The sequence below is a fragment of the Chiloscyllium plagiosum genome, unplaced genomic scaffold (assembly GCF_037043375.1).
Source record: "Chiloscyllium plagiosum isolate Xiang-an unplaced genomic scaffold, Cpla_swu_hap1 HiC_scaffold_1, whole genome shotgun sequence".
NCBI classification, from domain to species: domain Eukaryota; kingdom Metazoa; phylum Chordata; class Chondrichthyes; order Orectolobiformes; family Hemiscylliidae; genus Chiloscyllium; species Chiloscyllium plagiosum.
The window spans coordinates 5461721-5482610 of record NW_028270139.1 but is presented as its reverse complement, the minus strand read 5'-3'; the positions used below and the strand labels follow the sequence as shown (position 1 = coordinate 5482610).

The following is a 20890-nucleotide window of genomic DNA, read 5'->3' as shown; positions in this document are numbered from 1 at the left end:
CTGACCTCAGTGGTGGGCAAGTTGTTGGAGGGAATCCTGAGGGACAGGATATACATGTATTTGGAAAGTTAGGGACTGATTAGGGATAGTCAACATGGCTTTGTGCGTGGGAAATCATGTTTCACAAACTTGATTGAGTTTTTTGGAGAAGTAACAAAGAGGATTGATGAGGGCAGAGCAGTAGCCGTGATCTTGTGGACTGTAGTAAGGCGTTCGACAAGGTTCCCCATGGGAGACTGGTTAGCAAGGTTAGATCTCATGGAATACAGGGAGAACTAGCCATTTGGATACAGAACTGGCTCAAAGGTAGAAGACAGAGGGTGGTGGTGGAGGGTTCCTTTTCAGACTGGAGGCCTGTGACCAGTGGAGTGCCACAAGGATCGGTGCTAGTTCCACCACTTTTCATCATTTATATAAATTATTTGGATGTGAACATTTGGAGATATAGTCAGTAAGTTTGCAGATAACACAAAAATTGGAGGTGTAGTGGAGGCTGATGAAGGTTATGTCAGAGTCCAACGGGATCTTGACCAGATGGGCCAGTGGGCTGAGGAGTGGCAGATGGAGTTTAATTTAGATAAATGTGAGGTGCTGCATTTTGGAAAAGCAAATCAGAGCAGGACTTGCACAATTAATGATAGGGTCCCAGGCAGTATTGCTGAACAAAGAGACGTGGGAGTACACGTTCATTGTTCCTTGAAAATAGGTAGGTAGGATAGTGAAGAAGGTGTTTGGCATGCTTTCCTTTATTGGTCAGAGCATTGAAAATAGGAGTTGGGAGGTCATGTTGCAGCTGTACAGAAGATTGGTTAGGCCACTGTTGGAATATTGTGGTCTCCTTCTTATCGGAAGGATGTTGTGAAACTTGAAAGGGTTCAGAAAAGATTTACAAGGATGTTGCCAGGGTTGTTAGATTTGACCTATAGGAGAAGCTGAACAGGCTGGGGCTGTTTTCCCTGGATTGTTGGAGGCTGAGATGTGACCTTATAAAGGTTTATAAAGTCGTGAGAGGCATGGATAGGATAAATTGACAAGGTCTTTTCCCTTGGTTTGGGGAGTCCAGAACTAGAGGGCTTAGCTTTAAGGTGAGATGGGAAAGATATAAAAGGGACCTAAGGGGCAACTTTTTCACACAGAGGGTGGTGCGTGTATGGAATGAGTTGTCAGAGGAAGTGGTGGAGGCTGGTACAGTTACAGCATTTAAAAGGCATCTGGTTGAGTATATGAATAGGAAGGGTTTCGAGGGATATGGGCCAAGTGCTGGCAGGTGGGACTAGATTAGATCAGGATATCTGTTTGGCATCAATGTGTTGGACCGAAGGGTCTGTTTCTGAGTTGTACATCTCTATGACTCTAATTCATGTACAGTGAGAGAAACAAGGGAGAGGGGAAGAGCAAATGAAAAAACTGAAGCAGAAAGTAAGTTTTTTCGCATTTACATTTTTAAAATTTCTTAAAAAAATTTCACAGCTAAGAGGAATGATGATCCACTCTTACAATTCTTGAATTTCTGGATAATAAAGGTGAGTTGGTAATCATTATCGTAATGCTGATCTTTTCTGGATTTAACTTTTCTTGCTGAGATTAGTTGACAACTAGTCCCATTCCTGTATTCCCCCTGCCATATCACCTTCCTCAAAAGATACAAAATTATAGAATTATTTACAAAGGAAGTCCAGCAGTATAGTAGGCTTAAAGAAAATTAAATGCATTTCTGTGGAGACAAGGGATAAAATGGAATTGAGGGAAGAAAGATATCTGAAGCTTAACCTGTAGACAGGGAATGGTTGTATTGGAACTAGTTGCTTTTTTTCTGTTATTTTAACATTCCTATACTATTAATTATTTTTACAGATATGGATTAAAAGTTGACATTTGGGCAGCAGGAGTCATTACATACATCCTCCTGTGTGGCTTCCCCCCATTCCGCAGGTAATCTGCTTCAAACTTCTCAAAGTTAGGAATTGTCTTCTTTCCTATCCTAGTACAAACAAGCCCGTTTATTCTGAGAGTATGCAGCTCGTGCGAAGAACATGTGCTCTTGCATTTGGTGACAGGACATTAACTAACTAGAAGTAAACTGCTACTCTAAAAGCTGCCAAAGTTCCAAGTTCATTGCAGGTTCTAAGAACAAAAACTGGAGATACAAAAGTACACGTGGAGGTTGTGAAAATTCAGTATTCCCACGTTACCAGCTCCTGCTGAGTTTAAATACCGTTGTTAACGTGGCAGCAATTAATGGAACAGAGATGCTCAAGAACATCTTTATTCTTTCCTGGGCAGCAGGCCTCCCACCCCGCGCCTGTCCGCCCCACAACCCCGTCAAATACGGCCCCCCCACCCACCCCCAACCCGATCTGATACCCCACTGCACCTCGCCAGGCAGCTGGACTGGACATCATCAGCAGTAAAATTGCTGCTGCCTTTGGGGTGTGAGTCTCCAAATAGCACGCACGTACACACACAAACGCACACACACCCTTTTATTTCGACTTTTTGACAAGTTCCACCTCTGCCCTGTACAGGACAATGTTGGAGAGATTATCTGGGGAAGGGGGGTTTAGGGTATACCCCTCTGTAGAACTCCAGGGAGAGAGAGAGAGACGGTGGCAGAGGAGTCGTAGAGTCATAGAGATGTACAACATGGAAACCGACCCTTCAGTCTAACCTGTCCATGCCGACCAGATATCCCAACCCAATCTAGTCCCACCTGCCAGCACCCGGCCCATATCCCTCCAAACCCTTCCTATTCATATACCCATCCAAATGCCTTTTAAATGTTGTAATTGTACCAGCCTTCACCACTTCCTCCGACAGCTCATTCCATACATGTACCACCCTCTGTGTGAAACAATTGCCCCATAGGTCTCTTTTATATCTTTCCCCTCTCACCCTAAACCTATGCCCTCTAGTTCTGGACTCCCCCGACCCCAGGGAAAAGACTTTGCCTATTTACCCTATCCATGCCCCTCATAATTTTGTAAACCTCTATACATTTAGAGATGGTGCCTGGACGGTCCAGGATTGTTCTCAGAAGCATTTCAGTGAGCTGAGTTCGCTTTTAATCATTGTACCTGTGAACAAATGTCATGATCAGGATTGAAATAGCTCTTTGATGTAATGTTACTATCGGGACCTTGAGATCCCCTTCAGATAATCCGATATTCGGATAATTGATATTCGGATAATCAAGGTTTCTCTGTATAGGAATTTGGGACCAGTAGGGATGGGCCATACAATTGGGATGTGTCTTCAACTGATCAGATTAAAGAATTCTTCCTGAGGCATTTAGGTCTAAACAGCAAGTTTAAACTGAAATATTTAATTCAATGTTAAATCATGTAAAAAGAGCGGAGAGAAACAACAAAGATAAAATTAAAAGGTGGTTTTTATTAAATCTCCAAGAGTAATTAAAATCTGAAAAAACTGTAACTCTGAACAATTAAAAGTTAATTTTCAATGTCAGAGACATTGTTTGTAAGTAAACTTTATCATGCTGCAACTGGTTCCTTAGCAACGTACCAGACGAGTGCAACTTGTGGAGGAACAGGGAACATTGTACATCTTCCTGTTTCCCACATTTAACTCCACACATTCAGACACCAAAATTACTGCTTTATTAATGGTGTGCACTAATCAATTCACCATTGTTTGTGCCACAGAACGCTGGCTAAACCTTAGGATTGAGCTGTTACATTCATTTTCCCTGAAAACTCTATTCAGAAGACACATTGACAATTTCCGTATAGCTGACAGAACTGGTTAGTTTGCAGGTTAAAAGCCCTGACGACAGTCTATTTGCTGAAAGTGAGGACTGCAGATGCTGGAGATTAGTTGAGAGTGTGGTGCTGGAAAAGCACAGCAGGCGAGGCAGAATCTGAGGAGCCGGAGAACCGACGTTTTGGGCAAAAGCCCGATTGCTGATGAAGGGCTTTTGCCCAAAACGTTGATTCTCCTGCTCCTTGGACGCTGCCTGACCTGCTGTGCTTTTCCAGCACCACACTCTCAACAGTGTATTTGACACATTTCATCTATCTGTTCATGGACACAAGAAACCATCTCCTATAGCTAAAATTATTTTTCTGTATTTACTGAGAGTTTCAAGAATCCAGAAACAGGTACATTAACTGGATTGATTCTAAGTCATTTCCACATTCTACTGTAATAACTCTATTTTTGTGTTTCTCTAGTGAGAACAATGTCCAGGAAGACTTGTTTGACCAGATTCTTGTTGGACGACTGGAATTCCCCTCTCCTTACTGGGACAGTATCACCAGCTCTGCGAAAGTATGTACAGAGTTGTGATTTATTTAGAGCCAGGAATGATAGAGTTACAGCAGAATTTTAAAGGGGGATTACCTTCATTAACAACTGTTTGGCAAACATTTTACAGAAGGAAAAGAAATGATAAAACTTGTGAATGAAATATACTGGTCCTCTTCATCTTGAATGCCTCAGATGGAGTTATGGTATAACCAGTGGGTTCATGTCCAAGTATTGTTGGCTTTTGACTGCACTTTTTTCCCTCTGGGTTACTCATGCCTGTTGAAACCGTAACAGGAGTAATGCAATCAGAGCAAGGAGCACTACTCTGTCATGCACTACTTATTACTGTGCTGAAATATGAAGCAAATTCATCATGTCCCAGTCCCATTTATTACAAAGTTACCTCTTTGCAGCCATGTTTACACAAAACAAAAATCTGACTTAATGACTTCAGTTCTGGATGTAGGTTTGCTCGCTGAGCTGGAAGTTTCATTTCCAGACATTTCATCACCCTACTAGCTAACATCTTCTGTGGCCTCCAGGCGCAGCACTGTTCATGATTCCTACTTTCTATTTATATGCTTGGGTTTCTTTGGGTTGATGATGTCATTTCCTGTGGTGATATCATTTCCTGTTCTTTTTCTCAGGGGGTGGTAAATGGAGTCTAATTCGATGTGTTTGTTGATTGAGTTCCAGTTAGAATGCCATGCTTCTAAGAATTATCGTGCATGGCATTCCAACTGGAACTCTATCAACAAACACATCGAGTTAGACTCCATCTACCACCCCCTGAGAAAAACACAGGAAATGACATCACCACAGGAAATGACATCACCAACCCAAAGAAACCCCAACATATAAATAGAAAGCAGAAATTATCAGCAGTGCTTCGCCCGGAGGCCCACTGAAGATGTTACCTAATAGGATAACGAAACGTCTGAAAATGAACCTTCCAGCTCAGCGAGCAAACCTACATCCAGAACCTCAACCTGAGCTACAAATCTTCTCAAAACTCATTCATGACTTCAGTCCTATTTTCCTTTAGCCTCGCAAAGCTTTCCAACCTTTATTTCCATTAGTGCAGTTATTTATTATGGTATGTTTTGTACTGTACTATTAACGATTTATACTATTTTAGCAGTTGAGAAGCAGACTACGCCAATATAGGGTGAATGGCAAAGAATTAAAAGACAAAAATGAGGGAAATGTGTTTTTGTGCGGCGCAAGGTTATGATCAGGGAAGTACAGTATGAGATTGTGTTGGAGGAGGATTCATTTTCTGATTTTCAAGAGGGAATGGGACAAAAACATGAGGAGAAAGGCATTGCAAAGCTTTCACAAGAATTTCCATTCACCATGTGTAACAGAACTCCCAACAGAAAAGGCGTTATAGAATCATAAAAAGATTACAGCACAGAAGGAGTTTGTTTGCTATGAAGTATTCCTGCTAGCCCTCTTCAGGAGTAACATGCCCAAAGCCACCCCCTTGCATAGCTCTGGGGGAAGAGCAAGGGGATGGCTTTGGGCATGTTACTCCTGAAGAGGGCTAGCAGGAATACTTCATAGCAAACTCCTTCTGTGCTGTAATCTTTTTATGATTCTATATCTCCTTTTATGTTGGGAGTTCTGTTACACATGGTGAATGGAAATTCTTGTGAAAGCTTTGTGAAATGATACATTACAAACTCCCCATATCCAGAACAACAGTAGGAGTTGTGAATGATAAATTAGAGAGAGGGAAAGTGGGTGGAGTAATTTAAAAAGAAAGCATGGAATGTATATGATCAGAGGGGAAAGGAAAGAGATTGCTGAGTGAAACAAGGGTACGAATTGGACAATCTTAAAGTGTGATGAGAAAGAAAGGAGATTGAACACAGTAGAAAAAGGGCTTAGTCAGTTTGGGATTAAGAGTGTTAATGGGGAAAAATGTTTATTGGCATGTTAAAGAAAGTTTGGCAAGATGGCAGGGGAGAGGGAGTATATTAACAAAGGAGATGAAGAGTAGGAGTGAAAATAGAGGGTTTGGGAATATGTAAATGGGGGAGGTTGGCAGTGTTATTGGGGGAGAGATTATAATTGTTAATGGGGGAGGTTGGCACTGTTAATGGGATTACAGGTGAGGTACCAAAGGACTGGATGTCTACAAATATTGTACCATTGCTTAAAAAGGTGGAAGAGCTAAGACACAATTATCAGCCAGGCAATTTTATTTTGATGGTGGGAAAATTATTACAATCAGTTCTGAGAGACAGAATAAACTATCATTCAGAAAAGCATAGATTAAACTATATGGCCTTTCAGCCCTTCAAGTCTGATCTGCCATTCAGTAGGGTCATGGCTGATCCAAAATTCCTAATGCCCATTTTCCTGCCTTTTCCCACCAATGATCAAGAATCAGTCTACCTCAGCCTTATATATACACAAGGTTTCTGTCCCCTCAGCTCTTGTGACAAGGAGTTACAAAGATACTCAACCCTCCAGGAGGAGAAATTCTTCCTTATCTCAGTCGTAAATTAGCACCCCTTTATTCTGAAACATTAATCAGGGAAAATCAGTATGATTTTGTTAAGGGAAGGTTGTGTCTCGTTAACATGTTTGAATCTTTTGAGCCAATAACAAAACGGATTGATGAGGGTGGTGCAGTGGAAGTTGTCCCCCTGCATCTTAGTGCAGTAGAGCATTTCGCAAGGTCCCACATGGCAGACTGGGCCAGAAAGATTAAACCATGCAATACAGGGAAATATGATGAGTTGACCATAAGGTGCAGAACTAGGCCATCCAGCTGATCAAATCTGCTCCGTCATTCAATGTGATCATGACTGATCTGCTAATCAGTTCCCATTTCCTGCCTTTCCCCATAATCCTTGATTCACCTACTGATTAAAAATCTGTCTATCTCAGCCTTTAATATACAGAATGACTCAGATACCCGGACGATCACTATCAGCAATCCATTATCTCTATTGTTACTTTCTTTTATGTCTAAGGGTGCATCCCGTCAGGTCCAGGGGCTTGTCAGATTTTACCCCTTTTTCTGGAGCAACTATTTTCTAGTGATAGATATTGTATTTATTGCCCCTGCTTTTCCCCTTGATCATTGAATAATTTTGGAATGCTATGGTGTTCTCTACTGTGATGATTGTGACAACTCCTCTGCCATTTCCTCATTCTCCATTATTATTTCCCCAGTTTCATGCTGTAAGGGGCCTGTGTTCACTTTAGTTTCTCTCTTCCTTTTTATATATTTAACGAAACTCTTGCTGTCCACCTTGATATTACTTGCAAGTTTACTCTGAGTTTATTTTCTTTTTTTTATTATTTTTTGGTCACTTGGTGCTTTAAAACTTGCCCAATCCTCTGCCGCACTGTATGTGTTTCATTCATTTCAATGCTATCCTTAGCTTTCCTGGTTAACTGAGTGTTGGCTTATCTCCTAAGTAGAATTCTCTTCCTCACTGGAATATATCTTTGTTGTGAGCCATGACTATTTTCCTAAATGTCCGCTATTGTTCCTCAACCTTCTTTGGTAATATATTCCTTTCCCATTCCACTCCAGGCAGCTCTGCCTCATTCCTTTGTAATCACCCTTATTTAAGCTGAGCGCAGTTATTTCTTTATCTCTTACTTCCACGTAAACGATTCTCTATCTTCTGATCCAAGATCATTTCTTGCTATAGTACTTATTCTATCCCATACCAACAATGTTATCCTACCACCCTTCCTTCTTGCCTGTCCTTTTGAGTCACATGTCCCTGAATAGTTAATTCCCAGTTTTGATCTCCTTACAACCATGTCTCTGAAATGACTATAAGATTATATGTTAACCTATGTTTATGCTGTTAATATATGTATTTTGTTACAAATACTATGCACATTCAGGAGCCATTAATTTTGTCTTATTGACTATAATTTCCCTTTTTGACCTTTTTTTAAATTCACTCCTGGGACTTGGGCATCACGGGCTGGACAGCATTTATTGCCATCTCTAGTTGCACTAGAAAAGCTGATTTCTTTCTATGTTTGTATACTCTGGGTATCATTTTCCAAACGGATACCCTGTAATGCTGCCATATCCTCTTATTTTGTAGTGAATCTGTAATTGGTTTAGTGACAGGAAACAAAGGCTCATGGTCGATGGATGATTTTGTCAATGGAAAACAGGTTCCACAGGTCTCAGTGTTAGGTCCTTTGCTATTTGTGGTATAAATGAATAATTTGGACTTAAACATGGGGAGTAAGATTGGAATGTTTGCAGATGATGCAAAAATTGTCTGGGTGGTTGATCGTGAAGAGGCTAGCTGTCAACTCTAGAATGATATATATGTTGGATGTGTTGGTTGTAATTTTCAAAAATCCTTGGATTCTGGCAAAGTACCAGAGATTGGAAAACTGCCAATGTGACACACCTATTGAAAAAGGGAGAGAGGAGAAAAGTGGGTAACTATAGGGCAATTAGCCTCATGTCTGTTGTTGCAAAAATGCTGGATCATTTGTTAAGACATAATAACAGAATACTTGGAAATTCATAATCTAATTGAGCAGAGTCACTACAGCTTCATGAAAGAGCAATCGTGTCTGACTAATTTATTAGAGTTTTTCGAGCAAGTCTCGATCAGAGTGGATAGAAGGGAACCAACAAATATGTTGTATTTGAACATCCAGAACGCATTGGACAAGGCACCTCACAAAAGATCAACTCATAAGAGCCCATAATGTTGGAAGTAGTATATTGACTTGGATAGAAAATAGGCTGGTGGGCAGGAATCAGCAAGTGTGGATAAGGGGTTCTTTCTTAACCTGTAACCTGTGGGGTTCCACGGGGGATCAGTGTTAAAACCACAACTGTTTACAATATATATTAATGACAACTGTTCACAATATATATTAAGCAACAAGGATGTTGCCAGGATTGGAGGATTTGAGCTATAGGGAGAGGCTGAACAGGCTGGGGCTGTTTTCCCTGGAACGTCGGAGTATGAGGGGTGACCTTATAGACGTTTACAGAATCATGAGGGGCATGGATAGGGTAAATAGACAAAGTCTTGTCCCTGGGGTAGGGGAGTCCAGAACTAGAAGGCATAGGTTTAGGGTGAGAGGGGAAAGATATAAAAGGGACCTAAGGGGCAACTTTTTCACACAGAGGGTGGTACGTGTATGGAATGAGCTGCCAGAGGAAGTGGTGGAGGCTGGTACAATTGCAACATTTAAGAGGCATTCAGATGGGTATATGAATAGGAAGGGTTTGGAGGGATATGGGCCGGGTGCTGGCAGGTGGGACTAGATTGGGTTGGGATATCTGGTCGGCATGGACGGGTTGGACCGAAGGGTCGGTTTCCATGCTGTACATCTCTATGACTCTAAGTAAATGTACTATAGCTAAATTTGCAGATGACATGAAATAGATGGAAAGGCAAGTTGTGAGAGGATTACAGATAGCTTGCAGAGTGATCTTGATAGGTTAAGTAATGGGCTGAAAGTTGGCAAAGGGACTAATCCAGGAACACGTGAAGTTGTTCATTTCGGAAGAGAGAACACAAGTACAGAATATTATTTAAATGGAGAAAAATTGTAGAAAGCTGCAAAACAAAGGCACTTCGGGTATTTTTGTGCATGAAACACAGAAAGCAGGCACACAGGTGCACAAGGTAATCAGGAAGGCTAATGGAATGTTGGCCCTCATTTCAAGGCGGTCAGAGTATAAACAGTAGGGGAGTCTTAATGCAGTTGTACAGTGATATGGAGGTGCTGGTGTTGGACTGGGGTGGACAAAGTCAGAAGTCACACAGTACCAGGTTATAATCCAACAGGTTTATTTGAAATCACAATCTTTCAGAGCTCTACTCCTTTGTCAGCTGAAGTGGAGGGAAGTGCACAGGCACAGAATATATAAGCAGAGGAATAATGGCAAGATAATTCCAGGTATTTAGGAATGCCAGCTGATGAGTATAAATGGAGTGTCGACAGGCTGGATAACAAGTGAAGGGCTGACCTACGAACTGATTAATTAAAGCAGAGAGATCATTATAAAATCATCAAAAATAAGATGGTGCTAGAGACAAACCAAATGGCTGGAAAAGCAGGAAAGGGTGTCTGTGAGTGACATGATGAGTATCTAACCAAAGGTACAAATAATCCAAACTTCAACAAACTAATTAAGATAGAGAGATAATAACAAGTTATCAAGGTGATGGTATCACAACAGAACAGTAAGGAAGATTTTACAAACACAAGTTTTGTTTACTTTTGAACTTCAAGCCAGTGGAAATGTCAGTGGTTTTTATCAACTCAAAACCTATATAAAATGTACCTCAAATTGTTTTTAAAAAGTTTTCAAATATTGTTTCAACCTCAAAAATAGAACACTACATACATTATTTACAAAAGCAAAGAAATAAAGTGTTTTCTAATATTAACACAACTGAGCTGAAGTTTCTGCACCCAAAAGAAAATCCCCTTTAACAATGAAGGAGGAATAAATGTTCCTCTAAGTGAATACTGTTTCCTTCAATCACCTGTTTGACTCCCAGTGAAGGTTGCATACATCTACAGCAAAGAATGAAGATTATACCAAAATAACTTGAATCTTCTGGTACTTCAGTTTCCATCTTAATTTTTGTTAACCTGGTGAATTTATTTTCATTTATTTAAAATTTAAGCAAAACTGAACTACATGTAACCCCACCACACTGTTCTGTGTTTGTAAAACTGAACTACATGTAACCCCACCACGCTGTTCTGTGTTTGTAAAACTGAACTACATGTAACCCCACCACACTGTTCTGTGTTTGTAAAACTGAACTACATGTAACCCCACCACACTGTTCTGTGTTTGTAAAACTGAACTACATGTAACCCCACCACACTGTTCTGTGTTTGTAAAACTGAACTACATGTAACCCCACCACACTGTTCTGTGTTTGTAAAACTGAACTACATGTAACCCCACCACGCTGTTCTGTGTTTGTAAAACTGAACTACATGTAAACCCACCACACTGTTCTGTGTTTGTAAAACTGAACTACATGTAACCCCACCACACTGTTCTGTGTTTGTAAAACTGAACTACATGTAACCCCACCACGCTGTTCTGTGTTTGTAAAACTGAACTACATGTAACCCCACCACACTGTTCTGTGTTTGTAAAACTGAACTACATGTAACCCCACCGTACTGTTCTGTGTTTGTAAAACTGAACTACATGTAACCCCACCACGCTGTTCTGTGTTTGTAAAACTGAACTACATGTAACCCCACCACGCTGTTCTGTGTTTGTAAAACTGAACTACATGTAACCCCACCACGCTGTTCTGTGTAAAATCTTCCTTACTGTTCTGTTTTGACACCATCACCTTGATAACTTGTTATTATCTCTAATTAGTTTGGACAGTTTTGAATTACTTATTACTTTGGTTAGACCTTCGTCATATGACTCTGAGATCTATTATGTCATCCAGCCATTTGGTTTGTCTCTAGCACCGTCTTATTTTTGAACTTTTGTAATTATCTCTCTGCCTTAATTAATTGGTTTGTAGGTCATCCCTTCACTTGTTATTCAACTTGTCGACACTCCACTGACATTATTTGTACTCATCTGTTGACACTCTTAATTACCTGGAGTTATCTTGCCATTATCTCTCCACCTATAATTCTGTGCCCTTCCCTCCACTTCACCTGACAAAGGAGCAGCATTCCGAAAGCTTGTGATTTCAAATAAATCTGTTGGACTACAACCTGGTTGTCATGTGACCTCTGCAATTGAACAAGGTACTGGTGAAACCACATCTGGAACATTGTGAGCAGTTTTAGTCCCTTAACTTAAGGAAAGATAAGGCAGTTCAGAGAAGATTGGCTAGGATGATCCCTGGTATGGAGGACCGTCTTATGAGCAAAGGCTAAACAGGTGATCTCATTGAAATATACAGGACTGTTAAGGGACTTGACAGAGTAAATGCTGAGAGGATGTAACCTTTCATAGGAAACCTAGGACCAGAGGGCACAGTGTCCGAATCAAGGAATTAAGATTGAGATGAGGAGGATTTTTTTTTCTCTCTGAGGGTTGTGAATCACAGAGCTGTGGGGGCAGAGATCCTGCATACATTTAAGACAGACATGGTTAGATTCTTGATAAAGGAGAGAATCGGTTGTTATGGGGAAAACCCAAGAGAGTAGACATAAGAATGAGGACTGAGTAAACAGTAGTCATCCTATTGAATGGGAGAGCAAGCTGGAGGGGCCAAATGATATATTCCTATTTCTTATAGTCTTAGGGTCACCCGGAGGATGGTGGGTGTGTGAAATTCACTGCCCTCATTGATGGTGGAGGCAAAAATCCTGAACTCTTTAATAAAAGGATCCTGGATCTGCAACTGACGTGCTGCACCCTGCTACAGCCAGGTGCTGGGAAATGAAGATTAGAATGGGCAGCTAGTATTTCCTTTTCTTTCTCACTGGTGCAGTTTCTATAGGATTAGCGGTGCTCATTGAGGATGTTGGCAGCACCATTCCCTCTAATGTTCTATCCCATTGCGCAGGCTGCTATGGTCCACATGTGGCAGTGACTTCTGGGCAACCAGAGAGTCAATGTTGCTATGGGCAAGCCGATGCCAATTGCCAGGTATGGAATGTTGGAACAGCTGCGCACGCGTGGAGCTTAGAGGGAACGTTGGTAGGCCGTGTTTTTGAGAGATGGGGCTGGGAGTGTTAATGGGGTAGTTGGGATTCACAGTGTCAATAAAAAGGTTGCAGTATTAATGGGAGAGATTGGTTTGTTAATTGGGAGGATCAGTTTTGTTAATTAATTAATGGTGTGAATGGGAGATTATGAAGTTTGGATGAAGGGCGACTGGCAATATCGATGGAGAGTGACAGATTGGAGGTTGACAGTAATGGCATGCTCTCGGGAGACTGATGGGTGTCGTTTTGTGTCAGAGAACAGTAAAGACTTGAAAAATGATTGGAGGCTCTGATGGATTTATTATCTCTGATGTGAGCTGCAATTTTAGTATTACTGCACATCACAGAACTGCTTTTGAGGTTTTAGGATATTCTGAAATAGGTGGTCAGTATTTGTAAGGTTTACATGTGTGTATGAGTGTTCTTCTGACTTTGTGGCAGAAATACAAAACACAAGACAGCCACATCTCGTTCAGAATGGGAGTAGGGAAGAGACGCAATGACATCTTCTGATTGATGAAAAAATAATCAGTACTCTGGCAAAATGATTCAGAAACTACAAATGGTTATTTGGGCATAAATTTGGTGCAATATTTCCATTTCCAAAATATGATTCTCCTATGTCACTAACATGCCTGCCCCCACTGCTGGAATATCTCAGTTTATCATAGAACATAGAACAGTACAGCACAGTACAGGCCCTTTGGCCCACGATGTTGTGTTGAGCATTTATCTTTATCTAAGACCAACCTAACCTACACAAGCCTCAATTTACTGCTGTCCATGTGCTTGTCCAGCAGTCTCTTAAATGTCCCTAATGTCTCTGACTCCAGTACCATCACTGACAGTGCATTCCACACACCCACCACTCTTTGTGTAAAGGACCTGTCTCTGACATCTCCCCTATACCTTCCTCCAATCACCTTAAAATTATGACTCTTTGTGACAGCCATTTCAGCCTTGAGGAAAATTCTCTGGCTATCTCCTCTATCTATACCTCTCATTACCTTGTACACCTCTATCAAGTCACCTCTCTTCCTTCTCTCCAGTGTGAAAAGCTCTAGCTCACTCAACCTCTCCTCATAAGCCAAGCCCTCCAATCCAGGCAGCATCCTGATAAATCTCCTCTGCGCCCTTTCCAAAGTATCTACAGCCTTCCTATAATGAGGCAACCAGAACTGGACACAATATTCCAAGTATAGTCTAACCAGGATTTTACAGAACTGCAGCATAACCCCGCAGCTCTTAAACTCAGTCCCCCTGTTAATGACAGCCAAAACACCATATCCCTTCTTAACAACCCGATCAACTTGAGTGACAGCTTTGAGGGATCTATGTACGTGGGCCCCAATATCTCGCTGTTCCTCCACACTACCAAGACTCCTGTCTTTAACCTGTATTCAGCATTCAAATTTGATCTTCCAAACTGAATCACTTTGCATTTATCCAGGTTGACCTCCATCAGCCATGTCTCAGCCCAGCTCTGCATCCTGTCAATGTCTTGTTGTAGCCTGCAACAGCCCTCGACACTATCTATAAAACCACTGACCTTTGTATCATTGGCAAACTTACTAACCCACCCCTCTACTTCTTTGTCCAAGTCATTTATAAAAACGACAAAGAGCAGAGCCCAAGAACAAATCCATGTGAGACAACACTAGCAGAATACTTTCCATCTACTGCCACTTGCTGTCATCTTTTGGCCAGTCAGTTCTGTATCCAAACAGCCAAACCTCCCAGTAACCCATACCTCCTGACTTTCTGAATGAGCCTACCATGGGGAAACTTATCAAGTGCCTTACTGTAATCCACTGCTCATCCTTCAGCAACTTGTCTCGTCACATCCTCAAAGAATTCAGTAAGACTTGTGAAGCATGATCTGCCCCTCACAAAGCTATGCTGACCATCTTTAATCAAACTATGTTTTTCTAAATAGTCAGAAATCCTCTCTCTCAGAATCCTTTCCAGTGTACTGCTTGCCATAGACATGAGACTGACTGGTTTGTAATTCCCAGGGATTTCCCTAATCCCTTTCTTGAACACAGGAACAACCCTCGCCTCCCTCCAATCATCTGCTACTACTCCTGCGGAGAGTGAGGATGCAAAAATTATCACCAGAGGTGCAGCACTCTCATTCCTCACTTCCCATAGTAACCTTGGATATATTGGGTCCAGCCCTGAGGACGTATCTGTCTTGATGCTTCCCAGAGTTTCCAGCACATCCACTTTCTTAATATCAATGTCGAAGCGTATAAACCTGATCCACGGTGTTCTCACTATCAACAAGGTGCCTCTCTCTAGTGAATACTGAAAGAAAAAAACTCATTTAGGGCCTTCCCTCCCTCTTCAGACTCCAGGCACAAGTTCCCTCCACTATCGGCCCTACCCTCTCTCTGATCATTCTCTTATTCCTCACGTAAGTTTTAGAACATGTTTGGGTTTTCCTGCCTGCTAAGCTTTTTCGTGCCCCTTCCTCGCTCTCCTCAGTCCACTTTTGAGTTCTTTCCTAGCTACCCTATAATCCTCTAATGCGGTGCCAGTTCCTTCCTTCCTTAACCTTAAGGAAGTAAGCTTCCTTCTTCCTCTTGTCATCCAAGGCTCCTTCATCTTACCATTTCTTGCCTGTCTCAGTGAGACAAAGTTATCCAAGACGAGCAACAAATGCTCTTTAAACAGCCTCCACATTTCAGTTGTGCATTTTCCACAGAGCAATTGTTCCCACTTTATACTCCACAGCTCCTGTCTAATAGCAGTATAATTTCCCCAACCCAATTAAATATTACCCCATACTGTCTGTTCCTGTCCCTCTCCATGGCTATAGTAAAGGTGAAGCAGTTGTGGTCATTGTCATCGAAATGCTCTCCCACCAAGAGATCTGACACCTGGCCTGGCTCGTTGCCTAGCACCAAATACGGCTTCCCCCAGTCAGCCTGTCTACATATTGAGTCAGGAATCCTTCCTGGATGCACCTGACAAAACTGGCTCTGTCCAGAACATCTGCACAAAGGAGGTTCCAGTTAATACTGGGGAAGTTGAAATCACCCATAACAACAACTCTGTTACATCTGCACCTTTCCAAGATCTGCTATCCAATTTGTTCCTCTATCTCTCTTGAATTGGCCGGAGTGGGGAGGGAAGCACATTAGAAAACACCCAATAAAGTGACTGCTCCTTTCCTGTTACTGACTTCCACCCACACTGACTCAGTAGACAAACCCTCCTCAACAACCTCCTTTTCTGCAGCTATGATACACTCTCTAATTAACAATGCTACTCCCCCTCCTCTTTTACCCCCCTTCTCCCCCCCCCCCCCCCCCCCCCCCCCCACCCCCACCGTTCTTGTTAAATGATCTAAATCCTGGAAGACCCAGCAACCATTCTTGCCCCTGTGAAATCCATATCTCCATTATGGCCACAATGTTGTAGTTCCAAGTACTGATCCATGCTCTAAGTTTATCACTCCTATTTCTGACACTCCTTGCACTGAAACAGACATACGTTAACCTACCCCTTTGCCCTATCAATTGTGTATCCTTCCTGACAGACTCTGCATTCTATTTCTGCCCATTCAACAACTATCCTCTCCTCTGATCTGTAGCTCTGGTTCCCATCCTCCTGCCAAACTAGTTTAAACCCTCCCAAAGTGCTCTAGCAATGTGCGAGTCAACTTGTGAACAGCTGATAGCTGAGCTAGAGGTGTTCCTTGGCCTGTCACAAGCCTTGATTCTGGGGCCCCAGGTTTCCAGAAGCTGCCAGGTGTCCAGAAGCTGCCAGGTGTCAAAGGTCAAATGGCCACCAGTCTAGGCCTACTCCTCAGGTTCCACCAGTGACAAGGTAAGTGTTTCTTATTTTCTTGTCACAGAGTCGGAGGTCACATTCTCTATTCCTCCAGTTAGGCAAACCTAAGAAAACAGTAAGCCATTTGCTCTGGTTTCTCAGACGGGGAACTAGCCACCTATCTCACTTTATCGGGCAGTGAAGAGTTGAGGCCCTTCAGTGGCTAATAATTGACCACTTATAGTTGTTAGTTAGTCCCTGAAGAACCATCTCACTCAGAACTTACTTCCTTCTCACCACCCCATCAACTGAGTCTCTCATCAGGGAAAACCCACCCAATTATTTTCCCTTCTTGTCACCACCCTCAACCCTTTCAGGGAAGGGGTTATTCTGCCCTTTGAATCTGTGTTCTTGACACTTAATATCTCTGGCTTCAGTGTGTAATTTCTTTGCAGGAACTGATTAGCCGAATGTTGCAGGTGAACATTGAAGCTCGGTTCACAGCTGAGAAGGTTCTGACTCATCCATGGGTGGCTGTGAGTATCACAATTATATGGAGAGAGAGAAAGAAAGATATGTGTCTGAAAAGGCTACACTGAATTAGAAATGTGGGCGGTGGGAGTGGTTACCGCAAGGGCGTCATTGAATTGTTGAACTCAAAATCAAATTATAACTGATTCATTTTAAATAAGATCTTGAAATGTGTGATTTGTGGAAGGAGGGAATATTAGATACATGGCTTGATCAAGAGGATGGTAAAAGATGTAATATTCAGGGTATATAGGGGTTAGAAAAATCAACTCCACAGAAATGAAACATAATTTTGCAGCATTTGACATCCCTTGTTTGTATTAGGGAAAGTTGTTTCCATGATCAGACCCTAAAAGTTGGAAGTTTAAGAAATAGAAAGTTATGAAATGATATGCATTAATTAAGCGTCTCTAATGTGAAAAACTGTAGCTGATACTTAAGAGTACTCTATATAACTGTCAAATTAATATAAGGAGACAATAGTATTCCCTATGAAAAGATCAGGAGAGTATGTAAGGACAGAAAAGCAAGTTTAATATGTTACTCCTATCAACTTCACCCAAACACCGGGAAAACACAGCTGGAAACGAGTCAGATTTGGTAATAATAAACAGGAACTGCTTCTTGAGTCATTGCTTCATTGTAATCACGAGAGATAATACTGAGCTTGATCCATGTTCACAAGTCAGCCTGAAAGGAACAGGAGGTGAGATTTACAGCACTCCTGGTGCAAGTCCTAAAGTACAGGAGTCAAAAAATACCCAAAAAAGCAGGTCAAGTTTACAATTTTTATGTCATTTATTAAGGCGATTATAAGATGAATAATTAGGAGACACATACAGCCAGTGACAGCTGAGAACATTTTTCTTGGCATTCTCTTTTCTGCTCTGTTTGCAGCCTTGTTTTTGTTTGTTCTCTATCCTTCGAGCTGACAGGGTTAGCGCTGGGCAAATCGGATGGTGGGGAGGAAGTTCCTTCCTGAGCTGCCCCTACCAACAAGGACTGAAGCCAGTATTGATCACTTTGAATATCCTCTTGCTTGCCCAAAGTGATTCTTTTCTCTCTCAAGTCTTTTTAACTATTTACTCCGATAATTTGCTTGCATATGGGTCACGTAATCACCTTCATCAGGAATTCCTGGGCTAGAGATATGCCCTTGACACAGACAGTAGGCATACCCAGTACTTTTTTTCAGATAGCAAGCTGACTTTGTAAACTTTCTTAATAAGATTGCTAAAGTAAAAAAAAAGTTTTTAAGGTTTTATGAGGTTGCTAGATACCAATTTCTTACATCTTTCCCCTGCTTGAGAACCAATTTTTTGCAGGACTGTTGTTAACGTCTAGTTATTTTAAAGTAACAAATTATGCACAGATTTAAATGATCCTCTGGCTTTCCCGTCATCTGTGTCCATCATGTATATAATTCTTATCAAGTATTATTTATCATTAACCTTCAACTGTCCCAGTCAAATCCACATTAATTTTACTCTCTTTGACTATTGCTATCCTGTGGTCTTGAACTCATTTTCTCTGCAGGGTTGATGATTTTAAAATGTTTTCTCACTCATCTAGCCCCATTAATCATCACAAGTCACATTGCCTATTGAGTAGCTGAGCGTATCTGGGATCTGTCCTTTAGTCCCGCCTCACGTGCACTTCCACATTAGTTACTTCACGTGTAACAAGTCACATTTTCACAATCACACCGGTATCACAATATCATGAAACATGTTCTTGAATTTCATGAAGATCTTACCAAAATTTCAGAAGGTGTGTCTGTCCAAAGCTTTATGCTTATCTTATGCCTGGTCGAAAACTTTCAGGTAGTGACTGGGTTACCAAGTGTGAATTCTTTCTAAAGAAATGTCCACGTGGAAAGGTGAACATGTTCAACAGAAAAATATTAAGTTACTAGTTTTATTTAGTCCCTTCTCAGGGACACACACTAAACACAGATTGATTTAATTAAATTACCCAAGTCAATTCTTTCCATTTCCTTTCCTATCTCTGACCTGAAGTTGAATGGGGACAACCTTTAGTTATGTTCTGTTTCACTCAAGAACTCAACTGTCAAATACAATATTTTCACAGAAATCATACAAGGTTTACTTCTGTACTTTAGATAGCATTTTATTTTCTCAAAAGTAAACTGCTAAATTGTGCCAGAATTTTTTTTATTTCAAAATAATCCCAAATTCAAATAACAATATCGTTAGGCTGGTAAGTTAGTTGCTGTTCAATTTATTCTTTTCCAAAACATTTTCTAATAAACTGATATGCTTTGTAATGTAATTTTTTTTATCTCCCTCAAATTTCACACAAACTTTCCCTATGAGTGCTTTAAGAAGCAATTTCTATTTAAAAAATCATTTTCTGAACCTTTTTTTAATGCCTAGACTGGATCTTCTACATCAGACTGAAGTGCTTGGATGTAACTTCCATATTGCCAGCACTTTGTCTCAGGAGATAAAGATGGTCTGAATGGTTAAGCCGGGTCACTGCAAGGGGAAGACTTTAGTCAAAATTAAATGGCATTTGAGCTGTAAAGTCTGATAAATCGCTTGTAGTTATTTGGCCTTGAAAACTGCCATCACCATTATTAAAAAAATGTGTAACTCTGTGCAAAAGCTCGCTGGGTTAATTTGTCCAAAAATATCTGTAAATTTGGAAACTTAAAATGTCATAATTGCCAATATATGTTAATGTAGCAAAATGATAGTTAGGCTGTGAATTTAAAAAGTGGTTATCAGCAGACAGGGTTAACTTTGCTTGTTTTCAGGGGATAGGGTAGAATCATCAGTTGTGCTTTGATAGGAAACTAGTTGGGAAGTAGAGAGGAAGTAGTGGTTAGAAGAGATATGTTATTGTTTGGGGAAAGTTAACCAGGGGTCTCCGAAATGCAACTGTACTGTTCAAAGTCAAAATTATTCTTTATTTTTAATATGATTATTTTCTGAGTGCCTATTATGATAATGTGGGATTAAGATCATTATTATACAGATCTTTGAATAGTATAGGTCTTGTTCAGCATGCTTTGTATTATCCTCTCACTGATGACAATGCTGCTGTTTAGAAGCAGCATATTGAGTGTAATGTTTTGCTCAAATATATAGACTGCTGCTACTCTGTCTATCACCAGTTATATTAGCAGATGCTCTGGGAGATTTTATCTGTTTCTGCTTCCTTCCTGCAGGACGATACAGCACAAGAGCGAGACATGCAGGTAGCTGTAACTGGAAAATTGAGAAAGCACTTTAACCCTGTGACAAAGCAGAGCAACAGTCCTGCTGGTGTCAGTGTTATAATGGTGAGTTGGACAATGCAAATATAAATCTCTTATCAATTAAAGAAAACCTCCAACTTAAAACTTCACGTGTTTCAGCAGTGTGACTAACATTTTCTTCACGTCCATCCTCCTAAACAGTGTCTTGATCAAAGGCTGTCGGTGCATGCTGCACCTCAGATTGTTGAGGTACAAATTGATGCCTGTGATTTCCCACATTAAGTCTATTAGGGGAACGAATAATGTGTCCTTAGTGCAAAAGCTGCCTCTTGATTAACAATACTCGAGACTTGACATCAAGGATAAACTCTAGAAACTACGCTCAGAAGGAGAAAATGTCCGGCCAGAGGAAGAAATGAA

General features: G+C 41.0%; 1 protein-coding gene across 6 annotated transcripts in view; it reads left to right on the top strand.

Moving 5' to 3' along the window:
• The window catches only part of dclk2a (doublecortin-like kinase 2a), a 330873-nt gene that overhangs the window by 295832 nt on the left and 14151 nt on the right, over nucleotides 1-20890 (top strand). For all 6 annotated transcript variants that reach the window (XM_043699555.2, XM_043699545.2, XM_043699574.2 and 3 more), the window contains 4 exons: nucleotides 1855-1932; nucleotides 4191-4287; nucleotides 17172-17252; nucleotides 20441-20554. In XM_043699555.2, coding sequence (XP_043555490.1) covers nucleotides 1855-1932; nucleotides 4191-4287; nucleotides 17172-17252; nucleotides 20441-20554 — 370 coding nt within the window. The remainder of the gene's footprint in view (nucleotides 1-1854; nucleotides 1933-4190; nucleotides 4288-17171; nucleotides 17253-20440; nucleotides 20555-20890) is intronic.